The 26,372-nt window shown below is 39.6% G+C and overlaps 1 protein-coding gene across 3 annotated transcripts; it reads left to right on the top strand.

The window, feature by feature from the left end:
- neil3.L (nei-like DNA glycosylase 3 L homeolog) lies at positions 1-25,987 on the top strand. Of its 3 annotated transcripts, none has more exons than XM_018230718.2 (10): positions 1-244; positions 4,955-5,064; positions 7,464-7,610; positions 7,834-8,047; positions 8,179-8,253; positions 9,215-9,381; positions 9,923-10,092; positions 20,394-20,805; positions 23,808-23,979; positions 24,124-25,987. In XM_018230718.2, the coding sequence occupies exons 1-10, from the start codon at positions 140-142 to the stop codon at positions 24,277-24,279; spliced, it is 1,728 nt and encodes a 575-aa protein (XP_018086207.1). In that variant the 5' UTR covers positions 1-139; the 3' UTR covers positions 24,280-25,987. The 3 variants fall into 3 exon arrangements, with proteins under 3 accessions (XP_018086207.1, XP_041445063.1, XP_018086201.1); XM_041589129.1 differs by lacking the exon at positions 1-244 and adding an exon at positions 1,496-1,519; XM_018230712.2 differs by lacking the exon at positions 1-244 and adding an exon at positions 2,643-3,130.
- Positions 25,988-26,372: the final 385 nt, after the last annotated feature.

Raw genomic sequence — 26,372 nt, 5'->3', positions numbered from 1 at the left:
TAGCCAATCCGCGTCAGGAGGTTTTTCCAGCGCATTTTTAAGTTCGTGTGGCGGGAAGCAATGCTAATGCGGTTTCCGTATGATGATGTAATTCTCTTTTAATTACTATTTTGAAAGTGTCACAGCGCGAGGGGCAATTATGGTGGAGGGTCCGGGCTGCACGCTGAATGGGGAGAAGATCCGAGCGCGGGTGCAGAAGGGTCAGTGTGTCGTGGAGCTTCGGGGAAGCGCTGTGAGCGCTAAGGTGAGCGCCAATAATTCCTCCAGTGTGTTATCCCGCTGTCATTAACTACAGTCACTACTCTCCGATTTCCCCGCTCTGTCGAGTTTTAAAATCTCGCGAGATTTCAATTGTAGCCCTCTGCCTGGCCAACTTCATAGATTTATTAAGAAGGGCTTATTCGGCTATTAAGTGGGGTATAGTCCTATTTGCTTTGAACAAAGCATGGCTAGGTCAGTCTGGAAGTGGCTTACTATGAGTTTTTTTTTTAATTGGGCTCCCTTTGTACCTAGAGGGCAGGGCAGATTTATCAAGGGTCGAAGCGAAAAGTAAAAAGATTAAAGTTTCGAGCTACTTTTGTGTACTTAAACTATCGAATAGACCAAATTCGAATTTGAAAAAGATTCAACTATTCGAATATCGAAATTTATCATGTACTGTCTCTTTAAGACTTCGAACATTCGCCAGCAGAACCTGCTGAATTGCTGTTTTAGCCTATGGGGGACCTTCTTGAACCTATTTGGAGTCAATTAGTGGACTTTTTTGAGGCAAATACTTTGTTTCAAATTTGATTGAATGTGTTAAAACTTCGATTCAAACTATTCGAATGCAGCCTATTCAGCCTGAACCCCGAATCCTTTGCGAAAGATTTGGCCAAATACCGAACCAAATCCTAATTTGCATATGCAAATTAGTGGTGGGAAGGGGGAAACCTTTTTTACTTGTTTTGTGACAATGTCACGTGATTTCCCTCCCCACCTCTCATTTGCATATGCAAATTAGGATTTGGTTCGGCCAGGCAGAAGGATTCGGCCGAATCCTGCTGAAAAAGGCAGAATCCCGAACCGAATCCTGGATTCGGTGCATCCCTAGTTTTTAGTGCAGGGCCGTGGAAGTATTCCATCTCTCTCAGTTCTGATATTCTATAGCTGCTGCCCTTCTTATATTTGAATTAGTACAACCTGTTTTCATATTTGGATATTCTACTTTTTAAATACAAACGTAAAACTGAATGTGATTTCAGCATTATTATTATTATTGTGGACAAGAGGAGGTAATTGTGCGTGCTTGGTTATAGATGATATGCCAATAACACACTTTGTAATCGGAGAAAGCAAGAAATAACGCAGGCAAGAGAGAAGGTTGGCTATTTTCTTATTCCAATGTTTTTTAAAAGTTGTATTTCATTTTGAACTTCAGTGGAATTTCATAAATTCGACCTGCATGTCGACTCTGCTGTATGCCTCCTGGGCATGGTAAGGAGCGCTTAGCACTTGGATGGGCTGCAGGTGGTGAATTGTAAGTCATTTCTCTGCATTTCAATTATTTAAACAAATATTCTGGCAATGCTGCTTTGGGTAATGGCTGTAGCGCAACAGGATCATTTCAGTTTGAGACGCTTTCCAAAGAAATGACATGGGGGATATCGGTGACTAGTTTACATTGTTGAGAAATGACAAGGTAAGTGAAGGAGGAATGACAGGTACAGTGGGAAGTAATGTTAACAGATTTTCCTCTGATACCCATTGGGTTTCCTTTAATGTCAATATATGGACCCAAGGGAGAAGTTTGGGACCTTGTTAGCCTATGCAATAATGTTGCTTAGCAGCACTACATTTTCTCTCAATGTATTACTAGTGTTTGGAACAGTTACAGGGTGACCTGTTTGCGTTTTTCTTTTCTTTTACTGTTCAATTGATTTGACACAGATCGCATTTACCGTATATACTCGTGTATAAGCCGACCCGTGTATAAGCCGAGGTACCTAATTTTCCCTACATAAACTGGGAAACCTTGTTGACTCGAGTATAAGCCTAGGGTGCTGGTAAGTTTTCCTAAATTTGGCCACAAAAAAATGCCTCACTACATTTCTACACAACTCTCCAGTAGATCCATTAAGTAGGTTCAGCAAGTTGAAGTCAAGTATTTAGGGGTGTCCAAACTGTATACTGTCACACCCAACAATTACATGTTAAAGAGAGAGGTGTGCAAAATTTTCCATAATAAATAGCAACCCCTGAGTGTTAATGGGTAGTTTCTGAACCAGTAGTACTTAGTGTCACTGCTAGGATGAGAGAGAGAGAGATTTATATTATGGTTGCTAAATTAGGGCAAGATTGAATCCACACTAACACATGTATAGTATGTGTGAGTATATATATAATATATAATATTAATAAAGCAATAGAAGGATCAGTTGGGATGTTTTTCATTTACTTGAATGGTGACAAACAAACAGCATTTTTTCCAAATTCTCTCATCAATGTGTGACTGAGGCTACAAATCTCCCAAATCTTACCTTTAAAGGGAAATGCTGTTTATTCGTGACCATTCAAATAAATGAAAAACATCCCAACTAATCCTTCTATTGCTTTATTATATATGTATATATATATGTAGCATTGATGTCTCTCTTCAGGAGGTATAGGGGCCACATGAAGTTGTGCCTGGTATGTGTAGGGGAGAGAGCAGTGAAATGAGCTGACGGTGACTTGTGTGGGAGCTGCCTCTACTCACAGAAAGTAGTGCTGTATTCTCCATTTCCTTTAGAGCAGCCAGGGGGAGGGAGAGCGAGAGAGACTGGATCGCATGTTACCGGTAATTTACAGCAGCTGAAAACCGGCACAATCAACCTGCGTCGGCACCGGAATATGCGGAAGGGGCCATGTGATCTTTTCTTCCATGGAAGCTCTGCCGCCCCAGGTCCTAAAGCCCCTGGATTGCATGTCAATATACAGCAGGCACCGAGAACCTGAAAACCGGCACAATGAACTCAGCACCGGAAGATGCGGAAGGGGCCATGTGATCTTTTCTTCCATGAAGGCTCTGCAGCCCCAGGTCCTAAAGCCCACTGGATCGCATGCCAATTTACAGCAGGTGCTGTACGCCCCTGCAGCAACAATAATTACGGTAATGCATTGAAAATGGCTTCCGGCTGAGCTAATGCATACAGCCAGGAACGAGGCAGCTGTGTGGGCCACAGGAGGAACTTTCATGGGCACAAATTGATGCGGTTTGGGTAATGACTCGAGTATAAGCCGAGGTAGACTTTTTCAGCACATTTTGGATGCTGAAAAACTCGGCTTATACTCGAGTATATACGGTAACTACAAATATAAAATGAGCTCTTTCCATATGAACTGTGTTACTTAAGACTAAACCCTAAAACCAAATACAGGTACGGGGCCTGTTATCAGAATGCTCAGGACCAGGGTTTTTTCCGGATAACAGATCTTTCTGTAATTTGGATCTTCATACCTTCATTAACCAGAAAATAGTTTTATCATTTAATCCGATAGGCTGGTTTTGCTTCCAATAAAGATTAATTATATCTCCATTTGGACCAAGTACAAGGTACTGTTTTATTATTACAGAGAAAAGGGAAATCATTTTTAAAAATTTGGATTATTTGTAGGGATGCACCGAATCCACTATTTGGGATTCGGCCAAAAACCCGAATCCTCGGCCGAATCTGAATCCTAATTTGCGTATGCAAATTAGCGGCAGGAAATGAAAAAGTGGGAAAAAATTCTTCTTTGGTGATGAAAAGTCACAAGATTTCCCTACCCGCCCCTAATTTACATATGCAAATTAGGATTCGGTTCGGGCACTCACAAGGATTCGGCCGAATCCTGCTGTAAAAGGCTGAATCCTGGCCGAATCCCGAACCAAATCCTGGATTTGGTGCATCCCTAATTATTTGGATAAAATGGTTTCTATGGGAGAGGGTCTTTCTGTAATTCGGATATAATGGTCCCATACCTGTGTAGACTTATTTTGGACAAGCCGTCTTATGCTATCAATTGCGTGTATTAAAGGACCTGTCCTCATCAACATTATGTGCTGTACAAATCCATAATATTAAGAAGTACTTTAGGGCATATTCTGCTTTGGTTTGAGATTTACATGGCAGGTAATAAACCATTTGGAATACCCCCCCCCGGTCCCATTCTTTCTTATGGTAATCACCTGCACCCATGGGTGCACTCGGTTCAAATTTTTGAGCAATAATCGCCTAATCCACAAGTTCAGCCAATTACTATAGGAATGAATGGGGGTGTCTGCCCCCGCCCGCCAAGCTGGAAACCACTTATGCAACAATAAGATTAATTTGCCCATGTTATTGCCCTTACTTATTAACTGCAGTATTCGTAAAATTCAAAACTCATTTAAGGCATGGAAAAAAATATGTATTGCAAAACAAGTAAATGTGGAAAAATGGGCACCACAGAACTAAGCTGCAGCTTTACCTATACATTAATTTTTGGTATAATGTAGAGAGAGAGAGAGAGAGGTTTTCTGAGATCATTTGCAGTTGGTCTTCATTTTTTTTTTTATTACTGTATTTGTGGTTTTTGAATTCTTAATCTTTTTGTTCAGCAACTCTCCAGTTTGGAATTTCAGCAGCTATAATTTTTTCAGGCAGTGGTGTGAATATTCAACTGGAAAATGAATAGACGGGTATCATAAATAAGGCAAAAAAGTAACAATAAAACTAGCAATAGTTGTTTAGCTGCTAGGGTTGATGACCCTTATTTAAAAGTTTCAAAGAGACCAATCTAAAAGTTGCTAAGAATTGGCCATTCTATAAGTGTTTATTTACACTGGTAGGTTTAATGCAAAAGGCTACAGATTTAGATCAGTTTTATACTGTATGAGACAGATTTGTGTTAATACAGTTTAACAGCTGTTTTTATGTTGACAAAGTGTTTTAATTTCTCTTCCCACATTAAGGCCCCTGCTTCCTCCCATAATGACCTATCATCACTTACTGGATGCAGCTACGCTGGAGTGGAAACGCTGGGAAAGGAGCTTTTTATATATTTTGGACTGAAAGCAATGCGGTACCTTTTTTTTTTTTTTTTTTTGGCCAGGGACTCTTCCACTCTTACATGCTAGATTGAAATAACCATAGTCTCAAAAGCGTTCTTTCACATGTGCCTCTGAAAAAGCCTTGTAGATTATCACTTAACAAAAATCTGGTAGCACATCTCTGCACTCGGTTGCCACCACAGGATATGAAACTCACTTAATGGAGAATGTAAGCTTGCTCAATGCCCTCCCAAAACCACACTATTGGAGTCTGCCTAGTTTGCCATAGAGAAGTGGTACAACAGGTGCCAGCCTGCTCCACTTTATATCCTCTTTTCTATGATTTTCTAGATCAGTTGATTTTTCCTAGATCAGTGAAAGCTGATCTAGGCCTGGCGTGCTCTGGGTTGGCGTTAACAGAGAAGAGTGGCACACGATGGCACCCACCTTCCTTGCTGCATTAATAACTAGGCAGAGCAAGCAGGGCAGTTAAAGGAAAACTATACCCCCCCAAACAATGTACGGCTCTATGAAAAGATATTGCATAAAACAGCTCATATGTAAAACCCTGCTTCGTGTAAATAAACCATTTTCATAATATACTTTTTAGTAGTATGTGCCATTGGGTAATCATAAATAGAAAATTGCCATTTTAAAAAAAAGGGGCCGCCCCCTGGGATCGTAGGATTCACATTGCACACAAACAAATCAAACAAACTATACTTCTTAGGTCACTTAGAGCCAATTAATAGACAGAGTTCTGACTTTTGCTTCAACACTTCTTCCTGTTACAGTTAGAGCTGTAGTATTTCTGGTCAGGTGATCTATGAGGCAGCACAGAGACCATCACAAAATGGCGATTCAAGGCAAGAGATGTAAAAGGGCAAGATTTACTTAAATATATAGATCAGTTTGTTAAGATTCTTTAATATTTCACTTAATATAATATAAACTATCCGTTGCTTAAGTGTTTATTTTGGGGGTATATTTTTCCTTTAAGATGTTACTTAGTGGTGCAGTTTGGGAAGGCTCTAAAGTGCACCAATGTATTAAAGGGGTTGCTCCGTTAAATTAACTTCAAGTATGATGTATAGAGTGATATTCAGAGATAATTTTCAATTGATTTCATTTTTTTTGATCTTTATTTAGCTTTTTATTCAGTAGCTCTCCAATTTGCAATAGAAGCAATCTGGTTGCTAGGGTCCAAAAATACCCATGCTTTGAACAAGAGGCTGGAATATGAATAGGAGAAGCTTGATTTGTAGCCTTACAGAGCATTTGTATTGTCAGTGACCCCCTTTTGGAAGCTGGAAAGAGTCAGAAGAAGAAGGCAAATAATGCAAAGACTATATATAAATAATAAAGACCAATTGTAACGTTTAGAACTGGCCATTCAATAACGCACTAAAATGTAACTTAAAGATGGACCACCCCTTTAAGCAGGCTTTCTTCTCCCTTAATGCTGAACCAACATGTCACTACTTTTTCTGGGCAGAGTGAGCATGGCTGTAGAGAAATCAGCCGAGTTTCTAACCCATGGGCTTTTCCATAAACCTCCCATGTTTTGAAACCCATAGTTGCACCAGTGTTTATAAAGGAAAGCCAGTACCAGTTAAGGTGGCCATAGACGTAACAATTACGATCTTGCTTGGAAAAGATCTTTCCAAGAGAGATCGTTCGTTTCAATACACACGTGTAGAGCTGAATCGTCAGATATACAGGTAGATATACGGGAAGAAACAATAGAATTCTACCTGTATCTGACGATTCAGCACTAACAATGGCCGATGTTTGGGTCCCTTCAAAGGCACCCGATCAAAATTTTCCGTCCAGCCCGATCGACGAGCCGACCGATATCCAAGTCTTCTGCCGATATCGGTCGGCTTTTTTTCCACCATACACGCAACGAATATCGGACGAAAATTTGTTTCGTACAATATTATCTGTGCGTTTATGGCCACCTTTAAATTGTTTATGGTTATGTAAGTATGGACATGTTTAGATTTTGCTTCAAGAATCTGAGCAGAAATGCCTTTATGAAGACATTGCTGGTGACTCCAATATATGTGCATTTCTATTATTCGATTCATATACAGTGCATATGTTGTAAAATAAGCAGTGGCATTAAAGACTCTTTAAGATGTACCATTCTTAAAATGACCTTGTATACATATTTTAAAATGTCAACAGTACTAGATAAATCAACTCTAAATTATTCAGAGACCGTTGAATAAACAAAAACACCAGCACTCTTGTTTGGTGCACAGCTTCTGATATTATAATAGGTTGAAACTGGATTTTAAATGCTCCTTTAACTTTCTTTCTTTCAAATCTTATCTTAAAAAGTGTATTGTTGAAATGCTCTGTCCACTTATTTACTGTTATTTATATTGAATTTTTGCTTAACTTTTTCTTATGTCTTTTATTTTAGTGTACATTTTGGAATGAATGGATCAATGCGCATTAATCAACCAATGAAAAAGGGCCAAGAAAACGGTAGACCCATACCTATAGCGGTTTTAGAAGTGCAACTTACAAAAGACTTAATTTGCTTTTATGAGTCCACTGTAGATGTGAGGTAAGGTATCTTAATTTAAAGAAAATTCACTCAAAAAGATCCCCTTCTAGGTGGAGGAACATAAAAGATGTTAGCATGATATCATTTATAAGATTTATAGCTCTCGACTCTGGCCTTTGGTGTTGCCTTTTGTCATCTGCTATTGAAACCAATCAAATGTAATGTTTTTACTCTCAGCTGTGGAAAAGAAAACAGACTAACAATAAAGCATTTTTTTTTTCAGAAATGCATCAGAATGTCAAGAAAAGATAAGATTCTTTGAGGAACTTGATGTCTGCTCTTCTAAGTTTAGTTTTCCTAGAGCAGAATGTGAGATCAAGAAGCAACGTACTCGCATGCTATGCGACATTCTGCTTGATCAGATGATTCTACCTGGGGTTGGGAACATTATTAAAAATGAAGCCTTATTTGACAGTGGTCTACACCCTGGAGTCCAGGTATGCACACTTCCTCAGGGTCATATGAGAAAAAGGTTAAGAACCTCTATGTTAAAGAGCAGCAATGGGTGAACACATGGGACTCTTAAAATTGAGGCCTACTAAATAAACTAACCCCTTGTTTTTAATAGGCTGGTCTACTTACAGATGAGCAAGTGAGTCACCTTGTGAAAATGACCCGTGATTTCACTCTGCTTTTTTATAAGGTAAATTGAGCTGCTTTTATGAATATTTGAAACTGTGACTTTGCTTGCATTGCCTTATAACGTGGCACTGCTTATTGATGCAACACTTTGCCAGGAGTATTTCAGGTTGGGGGGGGGTACTTATGTTCCTTGTATGGTACTTCCCTATGAGTCTACTAGAACAGATTTTTCCACATCTCCATTAATGTGCCTTAAAATCTGTCAGCAGTAGGCAACCTGTTAGAGCTACTGCATACTGAAATCTCCTTTAAAAGTACAGACCCCAAATGTTATACCTGGCAAAAGAAGGCAAACTATTAAACCAGCAATAACTGACTGTAGGTATATATCCTTAGTGTGATGTTACCATATATATATACACACACACACACACACACACACACACACACCACACACACACACACACACACACACACACACACACACACACACACACACACACATATATACACATATATATATATATACACATATATATATATATACACATATATATATATATACACATATATATATATATACACATATATATATATATATACATATATATATATATATACACATATATATATATATATATATATTGAGAAAGGTCCCCAGGAGGGACCGAAACGTCCGATTGTAATGCGATAAATAAAAGTTGTTATACTTTGAAAATGAGAGTGCGGATCCTTCATCACTTATATCACAAATATTGATCAAGCACCTCCAATCAACTACTGTCAGAGGTGCGGGCACTCCAAGAAATTATTATGTATGTATATATATATATATATATATATATATATATATATATATATATATATATATATATATATATATATATAATATATGTATATGATGTATATGTATGTATATGTATATATATATGTATATGTATATATGTATATGTGTATATGTATATGTATGTGTGAGTGCTAGGTTCTAAAGTTCTTGTTTATTTTCTGTATTATTCCCCCAGTGTCGAAAGTCTGGTTCTGCTCTCTATAAACACTACAAGGTTTACAAAAGACCTAATTGTGGCCAGTGTGGTACAAAGATCACTGTGTGTCGTCTTGGTGAGCACAACAGGATGACCTATTTTTGTCCCAAGTGCCAAAAGGATAAACCTCAGCATGTTGATGTAAGGTATGCCTTGGTATTTTCCCGATCATTTCAGTCCCAACATGTTCTACTTGGCCCACACTAGAGCATACAACTTTGGTCAGATTGCCCTGTTTATTAACTATTATTACACAGTCATCTTAAACACAAATTGATATATAATATTTGGTCCTATAAACGGATTGATAAGCTGCCAACTTAGTCTGAAGTGTCTGAAGCAGATATAGTGGTGACAAGCCAGACCTCTGCTCAAATACTCACTGGCAAATCAAACCCATTTAAGATTAATAATATTTCTTGCTGTTCATATAAAGCTTTTATTTTGCCACAAGCATAAATGCTTTTGATGCAACTTTAACTTTTACTACTGTGGTAGATGGTTAAATTTTTTGTGTTACAGTGTTGGTTATTGCTATTCGCTAGCCAACTTAATTTTACTGATCTAAGTCAAACAACTTCTTTGCTACTATTTTTACTGATGTAAGTTTATAACACATCACTTTCTTAACTAATCTTTTTTTTTTTTTTATACTGTATTGGCGTTAAACTGTTTTTCTTCCAAAAGTAAATTGCCAACAAGAAATAGCCTTATTGGATGGGTACAGAGGACAGCATCAAATGCAAATGAACATGTAGCAACAAGTAAAGAAGAGCACTGGGCATGTGCAGTCTGTACGCTCATAAATAAGCCTTCCGACAAGCAATGTGATGCCTGTCTTACTCTGAGACCAGAAGGTATTGTTTACAAAAAAAAACCCTGCAATTAACATTAGAATTTTTAACTAGCTATTCACCGGGTGCAAAATTTTCCAGTGTTGTCAAATCAACCCCAATGATTTTGGAACTTTGTTAATAAGAAAAGATCAAAGTCAGTAATGGCTGTATAAACCTATTGCTTATATAAAGACAAGATTGCCATCTAGAAATATTGTATTTGCAATGGCTATAGAGTAAGTTGTGGTCTATAAATGTATATCAGAATCTCTTGCTTTCACTCTTTCAACGTTTACTATCTATTATTCCAGAGATACTAAGTGAAAAATATCAGAAATGCATGCGTGAGATACATACATGTTGGTTCATTTATCTCTGGGTTATATTTTTATACCCAAGTCTATAAAAAATGAGCGATACTGGCACATGAAATTAAACTGCTTTTAACTCTATCATAACGTTTTTGCACAAGCTTTATAATATTGCCATCAAAGTACTTCCTGTTACTTTTACATTATATCTCCGATCCCCATGTTCCTCTGAGGGAGGGGGCTGCCATATTTGTGCAGCAGTAGTCCGTTAGCATTAGAATCTCTGACCAGGTCCTGGCAGTAGGGGAGCCGAATATCTCCCCCAAGTTTCAGCGGTAACCCATTGCTTTACCCAAACTACCCAACAACAAGCCCTACCACCAGGTTCGAAAAAATGCATTCAACATGACATTTACAGGTCAACTTTATTATGTACATTATATTTTCTGCAAAGAACGTTTAAGAAAGAAATTTTTCTCTATCTTCTTATAAGCCTGCCTCTCTCTACAGATTTCGCTAGTTAGCGGAGTTATGTCGAAAAAATAATAACTAATTTTCAACGTCACAATTAACTAGTGTATTTAGAGCAGCGGCAAGCGATACCGCATCCCTTTGTTTATATACCCACCCTGCGCTCGCGCCCTATTTTGTATAAAAAATATAAAGCCCAGAAAACCCCTTTGTCATAATTGGTGTTTTAAAATTGCATATGTGTGTCTCCGATGCAACACGGTGGTTGCCGGACGGGTCAAACGCCCCTTTGTCAAGAAGTGCGTCTTTATTGTAGTATAGTTACTATTTTTAATCTCTCACCTGCTGCTAAATTGGCTTAATTTTCCTTTTAAGAATGTGGCGATCATACGTTCTTAGAATGTAATTTCAACTGAGCCATAAATCTCTTATCTATTTTGTGTACAACAATAGCTTGTCAAATGTATTCCCAAGTAGATGGTCCATCTTAATTTTTGGCATTTCCATGAATAAAAATAGCTTGCTTATACAGTTTTCAAAACACTGAAGAATTGATAGACAGGTTGTCAAGAGCCCATAAACCTGATCATCAATCACTACTAAGGAACCTGGACACTTGGTGACCAGGAGTAAAAGTTGTGGGAGCCCAGTTGATGTGGTGCTTGTGTTACTGGTAAAAAGTTGGGGGAGTGGAGGGTTTGTTTTTAAGATGCAGTTCCTAAACTGTGGGGCAATACTAACAGTATAGCCAAGGTTAAAATAAAACCCAGTCCGTACAACCTTGCACTAATCCATTGTTGACAAAAGTGTTTCACTGTCATTATATTGTATAGTTTACACTTCAAGTAATGAAGAGCACTGGGTGTGTACAGTCTGCACAATTATAATTAAACCTTCAATGAAAGCAATGTACACACAACTTAACAATTGCGAAAATATAATGTAAGCTGCATCATACTAAAATAAGAAACCTAAATACAATCAATTAAAAATTCTGTACAATTTCTGAAATAATCAAATTCATCTTCACTATTCCTCTCTCAGCATCTGTTTCTCTTCATTCTGTATTGTTGCAGCAGTTGGGTGTCGGATATTCATTGACAGTTAGATCCACTATATCTTATAAGGGGGCTTCTTTTGCCTAGAAGATGTATTATTAAAATCACCAGATATCCTGTCTCTCTACATGCAGAATTTGTGCAAAAGGCAGTTATTTCCCAAGTCACCATGGCAGCAATTCACCAACATGGGTAATCCCTCCCCTTTAGGTCATTGGACAGGAAAAAACATCACATAAAGCCCCCTCCTCCTATACCTCCCTCAGTCTTTTTTTTCCTGTCCCATGGTCGTTGGATGGAGTGTTGAAGCTTACCCAGGCAGTGTTTACACTGACGATTTGACATCATCAAAGAGCACCTTTAAACACAAACGCTGGCGGATTCACACGTGCCTGATACCATTGAAAGTGGAAGCAAGTACACTACAAGCAAGAATTGTTCTGTATGCTCTTATTCTACTACGGTTGGAAAATTGATAGGACTGGAGATTTCAGTGTTTTCTTTCCACAGTTCTGTTAATCATGGATACTAGCTCTGGGAAGTCAACACATTGTAAAGGTCCTGGGTAAGCATTCAAGTTTGGGGGGAAAAAAAAGAGCGGGAATTATGTAGTTGGCTGATGGATTTGTTTGTTTGCAGTGAGCCCCATAAGGATGCTGCAGGTTCCAAACAGCCATCAGAAGGTCATACCCTTACTGGACAACAGCAAGCTGCTGGAATGCCCCAGTTGGATGCCCTTTTGTCACTTATAAAACAGGCAGTATGATCCTGGAGACAGTGTGTCTGAGGAAGGAGAATTAGTTTTGGAGGAAGAAACTACTCTTGATGCAGCGGCAGTAGACAATCTGTTCAAAGCAGTCAGGAAGGCATTGACACTAACTGAGGAAATCCCAAAGGGTTCTTCAGCAGAAGATGAAGGCTTCCACATTTCCTGTACATGAGTCAATTAGGAAATATGAATTGAACATGAGTAAAAAATCAATTCAGAAAAAAAGTGTGCGAAATAGAATAAACCTAGAGAATAGTGTAACAAAAGAGAAAATTCTTCCGCTATCATGTGCAAAACTCTTATTTGAAAAATTAGGTTTGGCAAAAATACGAAGATGACGCTTTTGGTGAATTTGCCTCAAGAGCAGAGAGCTCAGCTGCTTTTGAAATCCATCTCAATGCGATGGCCCGGAATGTTGGCATCCAAAAGTTTGAATTCCCCTCTGTGTAATTTTACCCCATTGGCCATTTTCCTGAGAGTTTACATATGTTTGGGACCCTCATTTGTTACTTCCGGTGAGGAAAAAGCCTGGAATTCGAAGCAATTTGAGGCCTCCAAAAATATAACGACTCTGGTGGGTATAGCCTTCCCTTAGCATTGCTTATCTAATTGAAACTATTTTTAGCCACGGAGCTCATGACAGCCCAGATTTGCAGCTTAGCTGCCATATTAGAAGGCCATTTTTTTTTTATAGTGGGGCTAATATCTAATTCTCTTGAACCTCCCTCATCTTGTTATGTATCTAAACAAATTATTATTGTGCACCTCCCTTAAATATATTGTTTGCTTCTATTGCGTATAAATAACAAATTTAACAGTCCACTTATAGGATGCCTCAAAGAATATAGCGCTAACCCAAAAGAACATTTTTATAATCCCACACACCAAACACACGCTTACTACCGCACTGTAGCCTACTTGACACCCTCAGACTGCTCATATGCCGAGTTTCAACTCATCTACACTGCCCTCTCTATTCAACTACCTCCCCATAACAGCCCAGCCTCTACTAAGAGATTATATTTTCCTGATAGCAATAAACCATGAGTTAGATCTTGTATATCTTAGCCAGTCAAAACATTGCACTAATTATGCTCTCTGGTCAGACATAACTTTAGACATGCATCGCACACCAACAGATCGCTAACTTTTGCATTTTGTTCTGGCCTTCTGCCTAAATGGAAAGAAGACTGTTAAGAGGACGACGGTGAGAGGTTCGATTGTCAGCCGGTGGGAAGAGTGTGTTCCTTCCACAGGAAAGAAGATTTAAGCGACAGAGGTCCAGGCCATCTTCCCCCTAGTAGCAATTCCTTTCGTGATAGAAAATCTCAAAGATCAAGGATTCTTGGGTCTTGAATATAATCCAGGAGGGTTATCAACTGGAATTTTGAAAGATTCAGAGATACAATGTTTTCCGCGTGTCAACTATTCCAAAGATTACCTCCAACAGATCAGGATGTCGGGAGCAATGGAGTCAGTACCATCCTCGCAACATCGGTTGGGCTTTTATTCAAAGCTATTTTTAGTGAAGAAAGCATCAGGAGCTTTCAGGCCAGTTCTAGATCTGAGAACCCTCAATCAGTTCATCTTGTGCAGAAGATTCAAGATGGAGGCTTTTATTACTATGGCAATTCCTCCAGAGTCGTGGCTTATCAAGCTCAATCCAAAAGACGCATATTTTCACGTGCCAAATTGTAGAGCACACAGGAAGGTCCTTCGGTTGGTGGTGAGGGATCAACATGTGCAGTTTACATGTCTTCCAGGAAAGATACACTGGCACACAAGGTAAATTGCAGTGCAGGGTGACCCCTTGCAGTTTATTTGTGCGGACGTGCGACGTTTCGGGGCGAGCCCCTTTCTCAAGCATACAAAAGTGACCAGGTGCATACAATATAAAATGGAAACGATTAAGATAATTAACATACAAAATAGAGAGCAACACCCTCCAACCATCCCATCCACTGAGTGATCCAATCCCAACCAGCTATGGTAATCTTTACAAGTTAAAAATCAATCACGATCTTAAAGTCCAATAGAAAAATTATTCGTAGAAAAATGCTCTGTCGTAATCGGTGAATGTGTCCCACTATGTGAAAAAAATTCATTAACATTCAGGCTTAATACAGCCAAACTGGTTTGCTGGAAATAAGATAAAAACATAAACAAACAATATATAGTTACAAAATGCCAGATAAAAAAACTTACAAAAGTTAAAATGTAACCAATTCTAGTCACACTCTTCCCCTACTAAAAACCAAAAAGGACTTTGATGAAAATTATTTTATCATTACCTGTCCCTGGCGTCTACAAGTTTTTCCTCATCTGAAAAGAAGCAGGAAAGAATCATTAGCACTAATCATATTACCCGATAGAATAGACCAGCATTAAACCAAGTAAACTTTATAAATAACAGGACAGATTGTATTCCTCATTTAACCCCTTTGGGCTTCTGGATTGGAGTAACCAGATCCAGTAGCATTCTCTTTGGAGCAACATACGTTTCTTGTCCTGCCCTTGACTGGTAGCCACTTTCTCCAAAATCTGCCATCTTAATTGTGCCACACGATGGCCATGTTCAAAAAAGTGCTTTGCCATTAAAGTTTCCTTTTTCATTTTTATTGTGTCTTTCTCCTTGTTTTTCTTCCCTGGGGATTGTGGGGTCAACGGTTTATAATTGCGAATCATGCATTTGTGTTCATTTAACCAAATTTTTATGGGTCTAGTTGTTTGTCCAACATATGCAAGGCCGCAAGGGCATTTTAAACAATAAATTACATCACAACTGTCACATGAGAAGCAGCCCTTTATCGTATGTTTAGAACCTTTTTGTGGGTGTGTAACAGAATTCCCTTGTATTATGCTATTGCAATGCCCGCAATTTCTACATGGAAAAGTGCCATTCAGATTCGACCTAACGGGAACATTTCCCCGTTGTACTTCCTGACTGCGTGACTTAATCAGGTCCCCAATATTCCTTCCACGATTATAAGAAAACAAGGGAGGTTGTCGGAATAAATGTCCATATTTAACGTCCGAACTCAAAATGCCCCAATATTTTAAGATTATCTTCCGATATATCTTGGCATTACTATCATAAGTCGAGATATATGGCAATCTCGTTGATTTACTGGGAGATATGCTTTTTTTGGAAAGTAACTGTTCTCTGGGCATCTTTTTAACCTCTTCTCTATGTGCTTCCAGGTTAACCCTTTCATAGCCTTTTTCCACAAATTTACTTAACATTTTACTGGACTCGGCTTCGTAAAGCTCATCATTCGATGTAATGCGTTTAACCCATAAAAATTGACTTTTGGGCAAACCCTTAATGAGCCCTGGTGGATGATGGGATGTGGGTTTCAACAGGTTGTTTCGATCAGTCGGTTTAGTATAGATCGTGGTTACAAATTTACCATCAATATGCAAAACCTTTACGTCCAAGAAATGTATTTCAGTAGCATTCATCTCCATCGTGAATTTGATGGTTGAATGAATGCCATTCAAATATAGGAGGAACTCCTCCAAGGCTTCTCTAGACCCAGTCCACAAGAAAAACGTGTCATCGACATAGCGCATGTAGGCCTGAATGTATTGGGAAAAAAACGTATTAGAAAAAATGAAGGACTGCTCGAACTGGTCCATGAATATATTTGCATATGCTGGTGCCATGTTGGCACCCATGGCACAGCCTAATCCTTTTCAAATTGAAAATAGTTTTTAATAAATGCATTCCAATAAATTGCAAATGAAACTTATCATGTGATTCGGCAAAGACCCTTTTGTCAAATATGTACGGATACTTTCTATCCCTTCTTGGTGCGGAATTGATGTATAAAGGTCTTTTACATCTAAGGAACATAACAAAAATTCCCCTGCAGGTAACTTAATACTCTCCAATCTGTTCAAAAAATCTGTGGTTTCGCGTAGACAGGGTTGTAAGGTGTTTAAAACATCCTGTAAAAATGTATCAATGTATATGGCAATCGGCTGCCAAATTGATCCCACATTCGATACTATGGGTCGGCCTGGTGGTTTAGTGGGATGTTTATGGATCTTGGGAAGAAAATAAATGGTCGGTACCTCGGGATTGGCAGTGACCAATAAATCATAAACTTCATCAGGTATTACACCTTCCATTACCATAGAGTGCAAAAAAATGTTCAATTCATTTCTAAACTTAAACGTGGGGTCCGAATTTAACAATTTATAATGATTATTATTACCCAATTGGCGTTTAGCTTCAGCTAGATAATCACTGGTGTCAAGTAAAACAGTGCCTCCACCCTTATCTGCTTTCATAATGGTAATACTTTGATTATGTTGTAATGAACCCAATGCAGCCTTTTCGTTCACGGACATATTATTTCTATGTTTTTTTGGAAGGTTGTGTTGCCTCTGATAAAATTACTTTTTACCCCCAGCTTTCTTTTCAATGCCAGCAAATTGGTTTCACCTTCGTGCTTACTCTCTTTATCTGAAAAAAACACCTTAAGTTTTAAGGAGCGTACAAACTTAAACAGATCGACAGAAGCAGCAAAAGCAGGAGTGGTGAAAGTAGCAACAAAACCCAACCCTTTTTCCAATACAGTCAACTCGCTTAGATTAAGTTCATGTTTAGATAAATTAAACACCGACGTTACCTGCGGTACTGTCTTTTGTGTTTGTCCCGATAATTGCTGCTTTGGTTTCCTTTGGCCCCTCCGGACTTTCCGCTGTGTTTTGCCTGGCTTCCCGCTAAAAAAGGAACCGCAGAATGCTGTGAGGAAGCCGCTGACTCGTGACCCCCATCCGTGGATCCACCTGAGGATGTATCGGGCGAAGAGACTTCCTTGCGTCAGTATTGTCGGGTTCTCCTTCTCGTGTCCTGCCAGGTGTAGACTTCGCCCCTCTCGTAATCCCTGGTGTCTCGGGTAAACTTTTGGAGCTTCACCTGTAGGATTTCCTGTTGCAACTTTTCCATTTTCATCTCGAGCTCCTTTAGCAACGTGTTGTCGGTGTCCAACTTCAACTTGCACTCCTCCTCCGCCACGTGTACTTGCTGCTTTAACTCCCGTGTTCCCGTCTGTAATTGTTGCACGGTCAGGGTAATTAAATCTAAGCTGCAGCGATTCAAAATTCCTCTCCATTTCTGTAGGAACTCTGCGTTGTCCTTAAATAACGCTGGTTGCAGCCTGATCCTTAATCCTCGAGGAATGCGGTGAGCTTTGGCATATTCTGATAGCGATGCTGAATGTAATGCCCATGCTATCTCACGTCGCTTCAGCTGTTCAAATTTACGCTGTTCAAATTTATGTAATCTGCTGTGTTCCAGTTTACATGTCTTCCCTTTGGCCTTTCAACATCACGAGAACTTTTTCGGAGGTGTTAATGATTTAAGTTTTGAGGGAAGAAGGAATCCCGACATATCACTACCTAGACGATATACTGTTAGTAGCTGGCTCAGCAGAAGAAGCCGCAAAAAACAGAGACAAGGCTGTTCAGATGTTGCAGGATTTTGGTTGGGTTCAAAATTGTCAGAAGAGTTGCCTTGTTCCGACCCAAAGTCTAATATTCCTGGGGGCCCAAATCGATAGTCAGAGATCTGATAAGTCTTCCTCAAGAAAAAATCGAGCGAATACAGGAGTGTTGTCCTTTGTAGGACAAGTAAAGGTCTCAGTCAAGGACTGCGTGTCGCTACTGGGCTTAATGACGTCAACCATTCAGATGGTGATATGGGCAAGGTGAGACCCCTGCAGCAATTCCTGATCAAGTCAGGTGCGCTGAATCCTCTGCGGCTTCACCAAGAACTCTGGTTGTCGGAAGTGGTGCGCTCCAGTTTAAGGTGGTGGATGGAACCACAAAATCTGGCCAGAGGCATGCTTCTATTCGAACCCCAGTGGGTAAGCTTTACAACAGACGCCTCAGAGTCAGGTTGGGGCGCTGTCGTGCCCGGCAGAACGGTGCAGGGGAGTTGGAATCTGCTTGCTCTGCCATCCAATGTCTTGGGGTTAAGGGCAATAGGTCAAGCACTGTTCACCCTTTCAAAGGAAGTGTCCCACAGGTGGGTAAAGATACGCTCCGACAATGCCACTGCAGTGGCTTATATTCACAAACAAGGAGGAACAAGAAGTTCCAGTTTGATGAAGGAGTTGGATCCCATTATGAATTGGGCAGAACGAAATCTGGCAGGATTAGTAGCCTTCCATGTGCTGGGAGTTCAGAATTTGCAGACTATCTGAGCCACAATACATTGGTCCCAGGAGAATGGAGTCTCGGCTCCTTAGTCTTCTGGCAGATAACCCAGAAGTTCAGGGTTCCGGAAGTCTACTTAATGGCAACATATCTGAATTGGAAATGCCAAGTTTTTTCCAGAAACCAGTGTCCTTTGGCCATGGCAATGGATGCTGTACTTCAGGATTGGAGCATGATGTTCTATGTCTTTCCTCCATTTCCCATGATCTGGAGGGTACTGAGGAAAATAGACCAAGAGGGAGCACTGGTGATAGCAGTAATTTCCCATTGGCCCTGGGCGGCGGAAGCTAGGGCCCCGCCAGAGGCGATCTGCAGAGCAGCCAGACGGTCATCAGCGACAACCTTTGTAAGCCATTATAAGTTGGACGTACTGAGTTCGCAAGAAGCCAGAATTGGGAGGAAGGTTCTTCAGTCGGTTGTTCACTAAATGAGTGTGATTAAAATAATTATTGCAGCAGTGTTGTAGTCCCGCCCTTCTTTCTTGCTTCGGGAGTTCCCATGTTGGTGACTTGGGAAAGGTAGAATTTTTTTCTATTTACCGTAATTTCTATTTCCAAGTCACTCTAATGGCAGCATTCACCAACCTCCCACCCTTCAAGTGCTTGTTACTAAGACTGAGGGAGGTATAGGAGGAGGGGGCTTTATGTGATGTTGTGTTTTTTCCTGTCCAATGACCTAAAGGGGAGGGATTACCCTTGTTGGTGAATGCTGCCATTAGAGTGACTTGGAAATAGAAATTATGGTAAATAGAAAAATTTTGTTTGTACTGGAATCTGTTATTTGAGCTAGTAAAGGAAGCCCCCCCATAAGATATATTGTGGGTTATGTAATAAAAGACACTGTTTGCCCATGCGGCAGTCACCCATAGCAACCAATACGAAGGTAACACTTACTAGTCACCTGCTTAAATGCAAAGATCCTATTGGTTGCTATGGGTAACTGCTCCTGGGCAAACGTAGTGCTTTTTATTGCATATGGGGGATTGGATCTGACGCCCAATTGCTGCAAGAATACAGAATGAAGAGAAACAGATGCTGAGAGAGGGACAGTGAAGGTAAACTTGATTATTTCAGAAATTATGCAAATTTATTGTATTTAGAAAGTTTCTAACTTCAATATGAGGAAGCTTATTTTTCATTTTTGCAATAGTTCCCCTTTAAATGCATACCTCCTCTGCAGTTCTTTTTTTAAAATCACGAAAGCATAGTGCTTGTTACACTTTAATTTTTTACTCTTGAGGAGAATACAGCACCCTGACATTAGGGCACTCGTATCATGTATTGACCCCCCCCCCCTATTTTAGAAATCCCATTCCACTTGAGAACTGTCTTAATATTTAGAATGCAAGATTCAGTTGTACATTTCAAGCTCTGCAACTTCAATTTACATGAAAGTCGGCGAGGGCTGGTCTTATTGATAGAGCATGAAATGACAAGAGGCCATAATTTACTGCAAGTTTGTAATCGCTCTTCCTCCATTTTCCAGTCTCGTCTCTTGCAGTTAGTGATGAAGCAGCAGAACTCAACACTGACCTTGTGAAATACCCATGTAATAATTTTGCAAAAGTTCTTCCTGAACTAAAATTAAACAGAAGAACAGCGTTTGGTAATACGACCTTGGTGCTGACAGATTTTGGTGCAAAAGAAGGTCTTGCCGATAAAAACAGTCAGCAGAATATCTTGAACCGTTCTACTTTTGACGTACCATTGAACAATAAATACTACCACACAAAAACCCCTTCTAATAAGAGAAGTAATGAGAATGAACACTGGACAAACACTCTGAATGCAGTGAATGGACATTCAGCAGCAAGCAACAATGTTTTTAATCATCCACAAAAGAAACTTAAGACGGGACACACCACATCAAACACAATCCATCTCAGTTCCACAATAAGGTAAACTTTGAGAAACTGGGTCATAATGGAAATGGTTAAATTGTATAATAATTATTACAACTATTTTACAATTTTTATAGAATGTATGGGATCTATTATTAAGAACCCATTATGGAGAGGCAGAAAACCCAAGTACCAAGCATTCTGGATGATAGATCCATTGCCCATGAATATGTAGTCTCAAGTTTAAATGTGGGGAGTTGATTTCAGTATCTCTGATCCTTTAAAAAGTTGCATGTGTTTTTGAAAAGAATACATTATGAAGATTATACAATGGGTAAATGTGGCTTTCTAATTAGTTGCCAGATAAGATGCTGCAAAGCACAACTTTTAATTCTGCTAGCTCTTCCCAGAGATGATTTTAGCTTGCAGACTGCCCAAGAACTCCATTGATGTCTTTGGAAGATATCTACATAACCTGGCCCACAAATAGTTAGGTCCATAAATATTTGGAAAGACAACTTTTTTTTTTTCCTTCAAATTTTGGTTCTGTACATTACCACAATGACTTTTCAATGAAACAACTCCAATGCAGATGAACTGCAGACTTTCAGCTTTAATTCAGTGAGTTCAACAAAAAGATTGTTTTAAAAAAAAAAAAAAAAAAAAGGCTTTAGTTCCTCACATTTTTATGCAATCACTTCATTTCAGGGGCTCAAAAGTAATTGGACAAATTAAAAAACTGGAAAATGTTAATTTCTAATATTTGGTTGAAAACCCTTTGCTGACAATAACAGCCTGAAGTCTTGAACTCTTGGACTTCACCAGATTCTGGGTTTCTTCCATTTTAATGCTCTGCCAGGCCTTTACTGCAGCGGCTTTCAGTTGCTGGATTTGAGCAGACATTATGTCTCTGAACATCTCATAATTCATTCGGCTGCTCCTGTCCTGTGTCACATCATGGATAAACACTAGTGTCCCAGTGCCACTGGCAGCCACGCACACCCAAGCCATCACACTGCCTCCGCCATGTTTTACAGATGATGTGGTATGCTTTTGATCATGAGCTGTTCCACACCTTCTCCATAATATTTTCTTGCCATCATTCTGGTGGAGGTTGATCTTTATTTCATCTGTCCAAAGAATGATTTTCCAGAACTGTGCTGGCTTTTTTAATGTTTTTTTTAGCAAAGTCCAATCTTGCCTTTCTATTCTTGATGCTTATGAGTGGCTTTCACCTTGCAGTGCACCCTCTGTATTTACTTTCATGCAGTCTTCTCTTTATGGTAGACTTGGATATCAATACACCTACCTCCTGGAGAGTGTTGTTCACTTGTTTGGCTGTTGTGAAGGGGTTTCTCTTCACCATGGACTACCCACCACTGTTGTCTTTGTGGACGTCCAGGTCTTTTTGTGTTGTTGAGTTCACCAGTGCTTTCTTTCTCAGGATGTACCAACTGTAGATTTTGCCACTCCTAATATTGTAGCAATTTCTTGGATAGGTTTTTTCTGTTTTTGCAGCTTAAGGATGGCTAGTTTCACCTGCATGGAGAGCTCCTTTGTCTGTTCACAGCAAAATCTTCCACATACAATAGTGATGTTCAGGCCGACCCATGGACAAAATGCACGGGTCGCCTAGTACTGCCGGCTTCCGGAGCCGGAATTTATAGACTTCTGCCTGCCCTGCCCCTTTTGTGACGTCACTGCGGGCCGGGTCTATAATTAAAGGGGAGCAGCGGGCCCGGCTCGAATGCGGGTAGGGAGCAGGCGGGTTAGGGTTGGGTGCGGGTGGAGAAATTCTCGACCAGCACATCACTAACATACAAGCACCTACCCCCCCCCCCCCTCAAATCAACTCCAGGGCTTTTATCTGCTTCATTGATAATGACATAACTAAGGAATTGCCCACACCTGCCCATGAAATAGCATTGGACTCCATGGTTTAATTACTTTTCAGCCCCTGAAATGAAAAAAAAGCTTCAGTTCCTCACATTTTTATGCAATCTTATTGTTCAACCCACTGAATTAAAGCTGAAAGTTTGCCATTCTAAATCCATTGTGGTAATGTACAGAACCAAAATTAGAAAAAAAAAGTTGTCTGTCCAAATATTTATGGACCTAACTGTATGAAGTGTATGTCTAGTCACCAACTGTCCCAAGTTTATATAAATAGTTTGGTAACCCTGCTCTAGCATACAAAGATAAAACATTATGAATACATATCCCATCATGAATCTGATTATTTTGAATGTTATAGTGTAATACAAGATTTAATAAGTAAGCTCCATGACAGCTTGTCCTATTGCAAGATGCAGATGGGTGATATGGTGTTGCAGTCCATAGCCACATTATTCCTTTACTAGTATAGTCATCCTAACAGGGCTGTCATTTACCCAGCAAAAAGAACTACGTAGATTAACATAAATATGTAGTTATCCCACTATAATAGGCACAATTTGCAGGCAAATTTAAAGGAACAGTGTAAAAATACTGGGTAAATAGGCTGTGCAAAATAAAAAATGTTTATACATTACAGTTTTGGCTAAATTAGAAAGACTGGAGTGACTGGATGTCTAACATAAAAGCCAGAACACTACTTCCTGCTTTGCAACTTTTTAGTTAGTCAGCGACTTGAAGGGGGACCACATAGGACATAAATGTTCAGTGAGTTTGCAATTGATCCTCAGCATTCAGCTCAGATTCAAAAGCAACAGATATGACCCAAGTGGCCCTCTTCAAGTCACTGATTGGTTACCAGGCAGTAACCAATCGGTGAAAAGCAGGAAGTAGTGTTCTGGCTATTATGTTTGACATCCAGTCACTCCAGTTTTTATTTTTACACTTTAATATTGTAATGGCCCTCTATGAAATGGCCCATTAATTATGGCTTATGGCACATATAAATTTGGCATCTCTTTAGCCTTCTGTCTGGTTTATAATAGCTTTATGGTGTGCTGCTCCACTTTACCCACTTATCCAGAAAACCACCAGTCTGAAGCTTTCTGTATAATCCCATGCCTTTCTGACAAGATGCAGAACTAGTTTTGTAACTTGTATTGCAGTTCTCCTCAGAGCAAAATGACCGGAGACGCTGCTGCCAAAACTGGTAACCCACAGTGCAGTGCACACAATGTTCCATGTGCTCTCCAGGTTGTGAGAAAGGAGGGAGAAAACAAGGGGAGATCGTTTTATACCTGTTCGCTACCCAGAGAACGCCGTTGTCAATATTTTGAAGTAAGCTAATTTGTGTCATTTTATGGAAATTTTAAAACCCAATAGTTTATTCTCTTTGGGGAATTGAAACCGTAACAATAAGATATTTAAATACCAGAACAAAACCATGAATACATCTATCCTAATGGAATTTTTGTTTTACAGTGGGCAGACTTGCATTTCCCATTCTGCAACCATGGGAAACGGTGTATTGTTAGAACAGTGCTGAAGATTGGCCCAAACAACGGAAAGAATTTTTACGTCTGCCCGATGGGGAAAGATAAACAGTGTAACTTCTTTGAATGGGCAAAAACAGAGTAGACGTGAAACAGATATACTGTATTGTAACGCTTTCCTTTTCTGTTTCAATAGAAGCAATCATAATATCCATGTTTTTAATCCTTGTATGTCAGTCTCAGATTGGGTTCTGATGTTGCCTGAAGCAGCATGCATTAAACCTGTTTTACATCAAAGTGCTGCATAAACCTAGCGCTTTACCTAAATATAATATTTGAGCTACCTGTTTGTAAGGGCCTGTAATACGCATATTATTTATAATTGCAGTTGAAAGCTGTGTATGTTATGGAATGCATTTTAGGACATCCTCCGAGGAAATCCCTGTCCTGTATGCAATCTCCTATGCTAGAGGAATGCAACATTGCCTGCTTTTCAACTCACCTCACCCTCAAAGCTGACGTCACACCTCGCTCCTCCCTCCTCAGCTGTCAGCTCCTGAGTCATCCGACCTGTGTCCTCACTCCTCCCTCAGCCATCTGACATGGGTCCTCGCTCCTCCCTCCTCAGCCATCCGACATGCGTCCTGGGTCCTAGTTTCTCCCTCCACAGTGGAGAGCTGAGGAGGGAGTTTGTGTGGCTGAAAACTGAGAAGGGAGGGTAGAGGACAGAGGTGTGACTGCAGCATTTGAGGATGACTGACCGTAAAAACACCCGATGTGGCATTCCTAAGCCATAGGACATCGCATGGAGGACCGGGATTTCCCTGGAAGATGTCCTAAAATGCGTTCTGTAGTATGTCCCCCTTCTGTTTTCTTAGTCTGGCTCTTAAAACAATAACGTGGAAGTCAGGTCTCCTCCAGGTTTAGTAATCAGCCAATATGCAACATTGTTTCAGGAGTTGACCCAGTCACCAAACTTAAAGCCTTGGCTCAGCCCATTTACTCCTGAGTGTGTCTGTTGGCCATAATTATGGGTGTGAACTTGGAGGGAAAACCTTGGGGTTTGTCAGATTCAGCAGCCTATAATTCTGAATACACTGATCATTTTGACCTTTTTTTTTTTTGAATGATTATGTATTTTTTTTTTCATCAGCTACCGTAGCCCAGGTTGGTGGCAGGGTCTCTTTAAAAGCAGTAACTGTTTACTGTGTCTCCTGCAATGATAAAACCTTTATTTAATAATTGATAGTCAAAACTATGAATCATTTTAGTCTGACGGAGCTAGCTAAAATTGTCACGATAACTACAATAGCTCCAGCAATAAATTAAGCACCATTGTACAAAGTTGTTGTGCCAGTCACAGGAAAAAATAATAACAAAGGTGATACATTTATTGGCTAACTAATATAATCATAGCAAGCTTTCAGAACATTTTAGTTCCTTTATTTCATCTTGAAAATGGAACTAAAATGTTCTGAAAGCTTGCTATGATTTCTTAGTTAGCCATTAAAGCCATCACCTTTATACCACCATTATCTTGACTGGACACTTGCCATACTCAACCCATGGATGGGTGCTAATAACGTAGGGGTTCCAAATCTAGGAAATCCAGCAATTTAATGTAAATTCAATCAATGCAGCCCTGCAACCTGCATCTCTATGAAAACAGCAGTTGACTCGAATAACTGAAGAAATGTTTTCCTGGCTTGAGATGGAGACAGATTTTTCCTGTTGCAAAAAGACTGGTCTAAACAATGTTCAAATGTGCACATGCAATTTAATAAAGTGAAATTTCAAATGTCTGGATTTACTATATCTTAATGGTCTTCTAATAAATATCAAATAGCGCTGAATGTTGCAATCATGTATGTGGTTTTTTTTTTTTAATCTTTGTCAGTCAAACACGATTGGCCCTGACCGCGATCTTTTCTTTTACTAGAAGAACTCCTTTATTGTTACATTGCTGCTCCTTGTGACCCTACCTTAAAGTTTTCTGTCTAGACTCAGCAGCAACTTAAATCTGCACCCATCTGCCTAGTACTGTATGTGCTAAATTATGTACTCATTAAAACATTAACTTATGACTAATAATGTTATATTCTAGCCATTTTATACTGTAACATTTCAGCGCAACTGAAGGTGCCCTCCTCTGACAAGATGTAGGCAGGTGGAGGGCGCTCCTATAGCATAAAAACATTACAGCTGCTGAGAAGAAAAACACTAATGAGCATTACTGGC

Source organism: Xenopus laevis, chromosome 1L (genome assembly GCF_017654675.1).
Source record: "Xenopus laevis strain J_2021 chromosome 1L, Xenopus_laevis_v10.1, whole genome shotgun sequence".
Taxonomy (NCBI): Eukaryota; Metazoa; Chordata; class Amphibia; order Anura; family Pipidae; genus Xenopus; species Xenopus laevis.
The sequence above is the reverse complement of the archived record's forward strand: the minus strand, read 5'-3'. Positions and strand labels throughout refer to the sequence as shown.